This window comes from Mobula birostris, chromosome 3, assembly GCF_030028105.1.
Source record: "Mobula birostris isolate sMobBir1 chromosome 3, sMobBir1.hap1, whole genome shotgun sequence".
Taxonomy (NCBI): domain Eukaryota; kingdom Metazoa; phylum Chordata; class Chondrichthyes; order Myliobatiformes; family Myliobatidae; genus Mobula; species Mobula birostris.
The window spans coordinates 181,938,528-181,949,945 of record NC_092372.1 but is presented as its reverse complement, the minus strand read 5'-3'; the positions used below and the strand labels follow the sequence as shown (position 1 = coordinate 181,949,945).

The window sequence follows — 11,418 nt, the reverse complement described above, 5'->3', positions numbered from 1 at the left end:
CTTTTAGATTTGAGAAGTTGCTACTAAATGGGATAGGTCAAAAGCAAATCATGCTGTATTTGAAGTTCCACCCTTTCCTTATAAAGATCTTCATTAGGTGTTACTGAATAAACTTTATCTATTTCTTTAATCCTGTTAGCAATCACTAAAAGTTCCGCTTTAGTTTTCCTTCTTAAACCTACTGAATAAGAAATTATCTGGCCCCTGCGAAAAGATATCATATCCCAAATAACCAAATTTGACATTCCCTCAGTTGCATTTAATTCAAAAAAAAAGTTTATTCTTTCATAAAACTTACAGATGCTAAGTCCTGTAATAATGTAGTATTAAATCTCCACTGAGAAGATTTTAAAATGTTATGAGGAAATCTAAATATTAATTTCATAGGTGCGTGGTCCGACAACGCGATGACATCGTATGTGCAATCAGCAACAAAAGGCACCAATTGCGTGTCCAGCAAAAAATAATCAGTTGAGTATCTATGATATACATGCAAAAAGAAAGAAAAATCCCTATCTTTAGGATACATAAATCTCCAGCTATCAACCAAACCGTATTCCAATAAAAAAGTTAACACAAGTCACAGCCTTATTAGGAAGCAACAGATTGGTTGATGACCTATCAATCGAAGGATTTAAACAACAATTGAAGTTACTGCCCATAATCAACTTGTGTTCATTTAAATTTGGCAGTGCAGAAAATAGTTGCTTAAAAAATTCAGGACTATCTATATTAGGTGCATAAACACATACTAGAGCCAACTTTTGACCTCATAACAGACCAGTAGCAATCAAATATCTTCCAATTGAATCAGTAACAGTATTAACATGTCTGAAAGGGGTTTTAGATTTAATAAAAATAGATACTCCTCTAATTTTAGTTACTGATAAAGAATGAAATTGATCACCTCTCCAAAATTAAAAAAAAAACAATTTTCATCTTCCCTACGAGTATGGATCTCCTGCACCAAAATAATATCAGCCTGAAGTGTTTTTAATTTCTTAAAGATCTTTTTTCGCTTCATAGATTGGTTCATACCATTCAAATTCCAAGATATTAATTTCATTGACATCCATATTTAAACTTTAATATAAGATTTTGTAAAGTAAGTTATTGCATAAGCACAAATCAAATCTACCAGGAAAAACAAAGCATGAACTCGACCAAAGATAAAAACAAATGCAACATGATTGACAGAAAAACCTCTCAGGATTGCCCAGTCAGAAAACACATAATCTAATAATCCTGCCCCCTCCACCCAAAGCCCGAAAACCGTCCAATAAGTGGACAGCATGCTAAACTACTATCCCTTATCCCGTCTCCGATTGGCAGGCTCTTCTCAGACGGTTATGTATTGACACCACCAACTACAGACAAAACATAAAAAAAATGAAGTAGTAAACAATTTCAAATATTTTGATACTATGTCTAACAGAGGTTGGAACCCAACTAACATCGGCCATCTTAAATTCATTTAAAGTAAGTTAATCATATATTCAAAAAAGGATAAATCCAACCAATTAATCTGTTATGACTAGTGCTAGCCACTTACAAGTCAATAAAAGAGTAATTAAGTATATGTATATTAAATCCAAAGCTATATTAAGTATTAAGGTTTTTCCCATTTCAATGACTCCCAGCCAAGGATTAATCGTTCAAGTTGTTTGCGAGACGGATTTGAACTCCTTTATGAATCTCCAACTCTCTTCTGGGGAGTCAATCCATTTGGGGCGATCATTAGGTGGAGAGATTTTCAGACGAGCCGGGAAGCTCAAAGAAGGATGACAATTATTCTTATAACGTTCAGCCATCACTTCCCGATATTTAACTCTTTCAGCATAAACCTCTGGAGAAAAATCTCCAAACATATGAATGGCTGCCTCATTAAAGATTAGCTTCCCTCACTTCCTTGCATCTCGGAGAATCGCTTCTTTAGTTGTAAAATAATGCAGGCATAGTATCACATGGTGAGGTTTCATCTCAGCTAAAGGCTTTGGGCAGAGAGAACGATGGGCTCTATCTATTATCAGAGGGGCTTCAAGTATCTCACTAAAATGTGAATCTAACATATCCGTGAAATATTTTAATGGCTCACCGGATTCCGTAATCTCAGGCAAACCCAGTATGCATAAATTCATCCTGCGGCTTCTACTTTTCAGATCAACTGTTTTTTTCTTAATTCTCGATATTTCCAAAGTAGCCTCATTAATTTTGTTTTCCATAGCCTATATCTTTAATTCTTGTTCTTTAATAACTTGATTCATTGCCTTCTGTTCTCTTTTAATTCTGTTAGTAGTCTTCATGAGCACCTCAAATTGGATTTCCAGATTGCCGCAAGGTTCCTGGACGATGGAAATAATTTTTTCAAACTTTTCGTTAGCCTTCACCAGACTATCAATCTTAGTATTCATTTCTTCCATAAAGAGAGCATTCTTTTTGAAGGAAGGACTTCCGCTGATTGCTCTGTTGGGTCTGTTTCAACAACGGCTTTTCCAGCTTTTTTTAAAATCCCCGCCATCGTAATTAAATCGTAAAACCTTCAGTAAACCTTCTTGTCATCTTCAGAAGTTTTCTGATGACTCTGCCAAAGTTGGATGCATCAGCAAGGGAGATGAGGCTGAGTACAGGGCTACGGTAGGAAACTTTGTCACATGGTGTGAGTAGAATTATCTGCAGCTTAATGTGAAAAAGACTAAGGAGCTGGTGGTATATCTGAGGAGGGCTAAGGCACCGGTGACACCTGTTTCCATCCAGGGAGTCAGTGTGGACATGGTGGAGGATTACAAATACCTGGGGATATGAATTGACAATAAACTGGACTGGTCAAAGAACACTGAGGCTGTCTACAAGAAGGGTCAGAGCCCTCTTTATTTCCTGAGGAGACTGAGGTCCTTTAACATCTGTCGGACGATGCTGCAGATGTTCTACGAGTCTGTGGTGGCCAGTGCTATCATGTTTGCTGTTGTGTGCTGGGGCAACAGGCTGAGGGTAGCAGACACCAACAGAATCAACAAACTCATTCGTAAGGCCAGTGATGTTGTGGGGATGGAACTGGACTCTCTGACGGTGCTGTCTGAAAAGAGGATGCTGTCCAAGTTGCATGCCATCTTGGTCAATACTCCCATCCACTACATAATGCACTGGTTGGGCACAGGAGTACATTCAGCCAGAAACTTATTCCACCGAGATGCAACACTGAGCGTCATAGGAAGTCATTCCTGCCTGTGGCCACCAAACTTTACAACTTCTCCCTTGGAGGGTCAGACACCCTGAGCCAATAGGCTGGTCCTGGACTTATTTCCTGGCATAATTTACATATTACTATTTAATTATTTATGGTTTTATTACTATTTAATTATTTATGGTGCAACTGTAATGAAAACCAATTTCCCCCAGGATCAATAAAGTATGACTATGACTATGAAAAGTAATAAACCTTCAAACTTTAAACAGATCTAGTGGTGTGTAGTAGGATATCAAAGTTAGGAGCAGTGCCACACGCATACTACTCCATGGACTGCCAACGGGAGACTCTGGATGCTGTTTCATCTGGGGAGAATGTTTAGGTCATTGGATGGTAGGAAGGTAAGAGGTGAAAAGGACAGCTGTTGCATCTTGTCATCACCAACTACTCATCCACAGAAGAGCAGACTAGGACTTGTAAAAGGAATGGTCCCTATAAAATGCTGAAAGGGATGGGAAGAGGAATTTGTCTGGTGGTGGGATTTTAGTTATCTTCGCTATGGGGGATGTTTCCCAATATTAGATTAGATTCAACTTTATTGTCATTGTGCCGAGTAGAGATACAAAGCCTACTGCAGTTAGCATCTAACCAGAAATGCAAAGGATAGTGTTATTTACAAAATAACAGTGAATAAAAAGTAAGTGCTAAAGCACACAAATACAAAAGTACTGAGACAGTACGATATGGGTGCAATACTGTATAGCGCTGTAATGTGAGGTTCAGCAGTGTCACAGCCTCTGGGAAGCAGCTCCTCCTGTGAATGCTGGTGCAGGAGCAGAGGCTCCTGCAGTGCCTACCGAATGGAAGGAGAGTAAAAAGTCCATGGTTAGGGTGAGATGCATCTATGAGGGTGAGATATAGCTATGGAAAACAAGTAAAACTACAGAAACTGGAATTCAGAACAAAAAAGAAATGCTGGTAGAATCAGCCAGTCAAGCAGCAACTGTGGAATGAGAGCAACAATCTGCTGGAAGAACTCGGTGGCTCAAGCTGCATCTGTGTGAAGAAAGGAATTGTTGATGTTTCGGGTTAAAATCCTACATCTGCTCCTTTTAGTGACAATAGCTTCTAGAATTCCAGAATCAGCAGTCTCCTATGTCTCTGGAATGAGACACCAATTAACGTTTTGGATTGGGGCCCCTTGCAATAAACTCTGAGGGGGAGGGGTGTGGGAGATGTAGGATCCATATATGGAGATATGTTAAGACTAATCAAGTGAGGAGCACAAATACTGACTACTAACATGGAATTTGAAACAAGCATGATGTGAAAGGTACACAAGTTTGATAATGGAAAACAATGACAGCAGTTTACCCAAAGTTGGAAAATACAATGTTCAATTAAAAACATATCATTGGGCCCCGCAGATTTATCCATTTTAAGTCTGTTAAGGTATCAATATTAGCTCTTTTTAAGTACAGCATTTTCTAGAATTTCAGTCTCCTATGCTGAATTTTCTCACAGTAATGTACTACTTCTCTACTTCTCAGTGAATACAGGTGACAAATATTTAAAACCTCAGTTGCATCTGCTGGCTTTACATAGATTATTATTTTGGTCCCTAACAGGCCTTACCTCTTTCACCGATTACCCTTAATAAATTACATTTTCCTTAATCTGGCTCGCAGGTAATATTTCAATGTCCCTCTGGTCTCATTTCTTTGTCCACACACCCACTCCTTTGCTTTCTACATTCCTGAAGCACTTCATTTTCAGTTGCTTCAGGCTGCCACGTGCTTTACTCTTTTGTTATTAAAGCCTCGATATCCCTTACACTCAAAGCTTTATTGGACTTGCTATCATAATGGTGAAAAGCTCTCAAATCCAATGATTTCTCTTTTAAAAGATTACCACTTGCTCAATGTAGACTACATGCAAGTAACTAGTGGCAGTCTATTTTTGCAAGTTCTGCCTTATTTATTGTTTGGCTGTTTCCCTTTTTACAACTCTAGTCCAGTCACTGAAATTAACTGACTTTAAATGAGACTTGATTGGCATAAAGAGGGACCACCTACATTAACCTTGTTTATGTTCTCATCTGAAACTTCAAGCTTCATCAAAAACCTGCCAGCATGGATTTAATTTTATAAGTTAATAACATTGACCATAGGATAAAATTAAAATAATATAATACACTTACCCTCATTTAGCAAAACCCACACTCGAGACACTCCAACAATTGCTGAATCAGCTTTCATAAGACCATAAGATACAAAAGCATAATTAGATCTTTTGGCACATCAAGTCTGCTTTGCATTCGATCACAGCTGATTTATTTTCCCTCTCAACCTTATTCTCCTGCCTCCCTACCCATAACCTTTGACACCCTTACTAAGCAAAAAAAAACATTTCCACTTTAAATATACCCAGAGACTTGGCCTCCACAGCTGATTAAGGCAGTGAATTTCACAGATTTTTCCTCAGAAATTCCTCTTCAGCTCTGTTCTAAATGGATGTCCTTCTATTTTGAGGCTGTACCCACTAGTCCTACACTCTCTTACTATTGGAAATATCCACCATCTTGGCCTTACAATGTTCAGTAGGTTTCAATGAGATTCTCTCACCCCTCCCCACCCGCCCCCACCCCCATTCTTCTAAACTCCAATGAGTACAGGCCCAGGAACATCAAATGCTCATATGTTAACTTTTTCCACTTCCTCTCTGGACCCCCTCCAATGCTCGCACATCCTTCCTTGGGTATGGTGCCCCAAAATGCTCACATTACTCCAAATGCTGTCTGACCAGTGTCTTATAAAGCATAAGCATTACCTCCTTGCCTTTATATGCTGGTCCTCCAGAAATGAATGCTTTAAAAATTCCTTTTCAATATCAACTTTGGAGCTTTGATTAAGGTCACCCGCAAATTCATTCTCAGAAAGTGTTGACCTCAAAAGATCATCTTGGTGTATTATAAGTCTAAGTGCAAAAGACTGAGAGGCTGTAGAAGGTTTTTATTAAACAAACAAAATAAGTCTCTGGTAGTTTATAGTGGAACTCAAAGACCAAAACTATTATACTTTTTGACAAAACCATTTCAATTCATTGACATCAGAACAATATCTGTTAAACTATTTATTTAAACCATTTAGTTGGTCACAGGTCAACTGTGAAACCCTCTCAATGAAGATTCAGCATTTTCACTTTATGAACCCATGACATGCAATAGAATAGGAAATCTTATGAGATGCCTTATAATTTTTGCATTTAACTCAGCCACTCTTGTTACAATTTATTTGACAGCTAACAGGTCAAAGATTATACAAACACGCTTTCAGATCTTACTAGCATAAGCATCGTTTAAAACTCTATATGACAAAACATACTCAAGTATCCATCAATAAAATGATTTTAACATCTTGCATACAGATCTTTTGCTCATTTTCTAACAAGTTTACTTTTGTAAATGGGAAACTGAACACAAATGAACCAGCATTTTACAATTAGCACATGGTAAACATTTATATTATATTTACAGAGTTATGGACCATGAATGATTTTTGTAGATTTAATGATGAACACAGGAAAAAAGTTTACATCTGTTAAACTATTTATTAACCAAAGTACTTTTTTGAATTACATTTGGCTGGTATTGCATTACATTGAGTGAAAAATATGATCTTTTTCTATTTTCAGATCAAACAATATCAACTTCAAGAATTTAAAAAAGTGTAAATGCAGCAAATATTTGCAAATTTCACACCTCCAGTTATAGATACTAGATTGAAGCAGCACCATCTCGTTAAAGGTTGCCCAACAACTTTCTAAATTTACATACAGAATGATAAATGATGCTGGAACAGAAATCTGACGGTGTCACTTTAACATGAGAGTACTGCCTTTAAAAGAAGAGCAATTCCAGAGAAAAAAAAATCCCCATTGGTCTGCAAATATGATTATGCCTCTCCACATTCCCCTCCAACTCCATTTATGCACTGAAAATAGATAACACTCTTCATTGAGAACAGTGAGAAAGGAACTCAAATTCAAAACACAGATTAGGAAGTGTCTTAATAGTGCTGATACTTCTTAGAAAAGGGGTATGTCACATTGCTTTACATTAGTGCAACACACACAAAATGCTGGTGGAACACAGCATCTATACAAAGAGATACAGTCAACGTTTCCGGCCGAGACCCTTCATCAGGACTAACTGAGAAAAGAGATAGTAAGAGATTTGAAAGTGGGGGGGGGGGGGAACAGAAGATAAGAAATGATAGGAGAAGACAAGAAGGGGAGGGATGGAGCCAAGAGCTGGAAAGTTGATTGGCAAAAGGGATACAGAGCTGGAGAAGGGAGAGAATCATGGGATGGGAGGCCTACCTAGGGAGAAAGAAAGGGGGAGGGGAGCCCAGAGGAAGACGGAGAGCAGGCAAGAACTTGTTGTGAGAGGGAGAGAGAGAGAAAAAAGGAAAAAAACTAAAAATAAATAAATAAGGGATGGGGTAAGAACGGGAAGAGGGGCATTAACAGAAGTTAGAGAAGTCGATGTTCATGCCATCAGGTTGGAAGCTACCTAAACAGACTATAAGGTGTTGTTCATCCAACCTGACTGTGGCTTCATCTTTACAGTAGAGGAGGCCATGGATAGACATGTCAGAATGGGAATGGGATGTGGAATTAAAATGTGTGGCCACTGGGAGATCCTGCTTTCTCTGGCGGACAGAGCGTAGGTGTTCAGCGAAATGGTCTCCCAGTCTTCGTCGGGTCTCACCTATAGAAGGCTGCACCGGGAACACCGGACGCAGTATATCACGCCAGCCAACTCAGCGGTGGTGTCGCCTCACCTGGAAGGACTCTCTGGGGCCCTGAATTGTGGTTGATAAAGACGAAGCCACACTCAGGTTGGAGGAACAACACCTTATATTCCGTCTGGGTTGCCTCCAACCTGATGGCATGAACATTGACTTCTCTAACTTCTGTTAATGCCCCTCCTTCCATTCTTACCCCATCCCTTATTTATTGATTTAATTTTTTTTCCCTTTTTTCTCTCTGTCCCTCTCATAATAACTCCTTACCTGCTCCCCATCCTCTGGTGCTCCCTTCCCCCTTTCTTTCTCCCTAGGCCTCCCGTCCCATGATCCTCTCCCTTCTCCAGCCTTGTATCCCTTTTGCCAATCAACTTTCCAGCTCTTAGCTCCATCCCTTCCCCTCCTGTCTTCTCCTATCATTTTTGATCTCCCTCTCCCACTTTCAAATCTCTTACTATCTCTTCTTTCAGTTAGTCCCGACGAAGGGTCTTAGCCTGAAATGTCGACTGTGCTTCTTCCTATAGATGCTCTCTGGCCTGCTGCATTCCACCAGCATTTTGTGTGTTGCTTGAATTTCCAGCATCTGCAGATTTCCTCGTGTTTGCACTTTAAGTCAGTGACAGAATTCAGTTGGCCAAGAAAATTAGTACTGGAATACTATCAATTAAATTCTAAAGATCACCTTTTCCAGCTATTGCAAAAGCATTAAGATCCGACAACCCCAATCAATTAAAAAGGATTGACTCCAATTACAAAACAGTATTAAGAGCAGATTTTGCTTCATTGCTTTGTCTTTGGTGGGTAGGCATTTGGACCTAGAATTACATGGAAAAAGTCACTAGTTCAGTGGATTCTGGATAATCGGAGCAGCCACTTTATTTGGGTTAACTCTTAAAGAACAAAACTAATCAAGAAAATAGCCTGGATTCCCTTCATTTATTTGGGACACTGTGCCACTTGACTGGGACAGGAGGCACTGCTGAATATTCTAAATAGCATCAGTCGTGTGCACTTGTGTGGCCATTAAGACACATGGTAAATAAAGTGAACAGTTTTTATTATAGCATCAATTGCATGTGTTTGTTTTCAAAAAGCAGTGATTTCTGTCACTGATAGTTGGCAAGAAATAAGCAGTAACACAATTTAGAACTGTTTTGTTTCAAAAGTTCAGGCTTGGAGATGCCAGATACAGCCAGGAGTGAAAACGAAACGATTTCACTACCTTCAAATTCCTAACTTGTTAGAGTATCGACAATCATCTTGAATGTTACAATGAAAATGAAGATTTGGAGGATGCAATCGTCCAAAGCATTATATGAAGGCAGTCCATTATATTGCTGAGCATTAAACTGCAGATGGTTGTAATGAGTCACAAATAAGTTTCTGACTCTTCATTTGAAAAATAAATTCCATTTTAAGTTAGGTTAGGCATATGGTGAATAAGATAAATTTTATAAAAAACAGGTTATAACAATGTTTAAAACAAAGAAGCCAAAGCAGAATCACTGGAGGTGAAAAAGGAGCAAAACAAAATGCATAGAAAGTCCTATAACTCATTTGGGCTTCCTCTTTTAGACCAGAATGAGCAAAACATCATTGCAGGCATCTAGGCGGCCTTTTTTTTTCATCAGAGTGCAAAATGTGGCAATGTAGATTTGATCCTTCACATCATAAGGATGATGAAACATTATCTATTTTAAATATATATAAATTAAAATTACTAGAAAAATTGATAATCTAATTTGAAATCCACCATGAATTAAATTTCTATATCAACTGCAACAGTTTATCTTCACATTTTCACTTATGGCTATCAAATTTAATACTAATGCAATAAACCAACATTATGTACACAACAGCTATCAGTTCCATTTTATCCCATGAAATGGGACATCATGATACTTCTTCAGGGGTATCTTACCACTTGTCCTTCTTTAGTATTAGGTGGTTCTGCTTGAAGAAACAAAAGTTCAGTGCAACTGGTGCATATTGATGATATTTTAATTGCTGTGAATTAAAGCACTGCCTGTTTATTCTCAACCAGCATTAAGGGTTAATAGTTAAAGGACAAAACTGATGAGAAATGTCATATCCTCTATAGAAGTGCTTTCTGTGAGTAAGGTGATTGTTGACTGCTAGACTCTTGGCCATGTGCTGTCGAGGAAACACTGTAGCTTGGTATCTGTTGTCCATTTAAACCTGTACACTGATAACTAGAGATGTCGACATTTGAAGGGGGAGTTTGACTATAGACAGGTGCCTGACTTATGTATGAACTTGCAGCCATAGCACTGAAAGAGAGAAAAAATTGAATTGAGTTTTAAAACCTGGGCTCTATTTACAATGCAAGGTAAACAGCTAAGATAGATGTGTAATGTGCTAAATGCCTCAACCACAGCCATTTGAAGAATGTGGGTCCGTACCCCTGACGATATCCACAGTTCCCCATGCAAACTTCCACTTTGGAAAAGATGGCTGAATACTATAAACAACTGATGAAATTTAACTGACCAAACTAGTGACAAGCTACATTTAAATGGTATTAATGACAAAAGTTAGATACTTGCTTTTAGAGTAATTTTATTCCAAGTACTATTCAGTGAACAGATTATGGAAGTATGCAAGGACAAGATTCAGTAGTGAATGTATGCAAGTCAAACATTTAAAACGTAATATAATCACTAGGTTTCAAATGCTTTGATATCAGTGTTTTTGGTTAAAATTTGATTATAAACAAAATGATATTTACTCAATTTGCAGTTACATTTTTATTTCTCTGTGCCTAAAACTGTTACACCAATTAATGTACTTCAGATTATGTATTTTCATTGCACTTTATCTGCATAAATCTACTACTGATTTGGAATAAACACCTTGAATTCAAAATTTAGTTTAAAGGGACAAATTTTCAAAAGCAATGCACAAACAGCTATTCTTATAGGCACAATTTCCACTTGTGATGTAGATCATGTCTACCCTTTCGTGTTCAAAGTTACAGACAAATTGTTCCACACTGAAACAACCAACCTGAAGCATGTACTGTAACTCTCAATTGAAAATATTTCATATTCAGGATATTACAACAGAAAAATTAGCCTTTCAGCTTAAGTCACTATTTATATTCTGTACAGCCTCAGCTGACTTCACCACCATTGGACTAATCAGTGAAGGTGACAAAGTCAAGTACCAGCAGGAAGTAAACAAGCTAGTGTCCTGGTGCAATCACATCTTGTAGCTGAAAGTCCTCAAAAAGGAGGGGATGCACACCAACTTGAAGAAAAATGTGTCTTCTCTCATTGACTCATCATGACCACTCTGACAGGAGAGGAAAAGGGAATAGGCAGACAGCGCAGGGTACCCCCGGACATTCCCCTCAACAATAGGTATACTGCTTTGGATATTGCTGGGGGTGCCGTTGGGGGACTG

The 11,418-nt window shown here is 38.3% G+C and overlaps 1 protein-coding gene across 4 annotated transcripts in view; it reads right to left on the bottom strand.

The window, feature by feature from the left end:
• Positions 1–8,476: 8,476 nt before the first annotated feature.
• The window catches only part of LOC140194765 (signal transducing adapter molecule 1-like), an 89,164-nt gene continuing 86,222 nt past the window's right edge, over positions 8,477–11,418 (bottom strand). For all 4 annotated transcript variants that reach the window (XM_072252036.1, XM_072252037.1, XM_072252038.1 and 1 more), the window contains one exon: positions 8,477–10,283. In XM_072252036.1, coding sequence (XP_072108137.1) covers positions 10,088–10,283 — 196 coding nt within the window. In that variant the 3' untranslated portion in view covers positions 8,477–10,087. The remainder of the gene's footprint in view (positions 10,284–11,418) is intronic.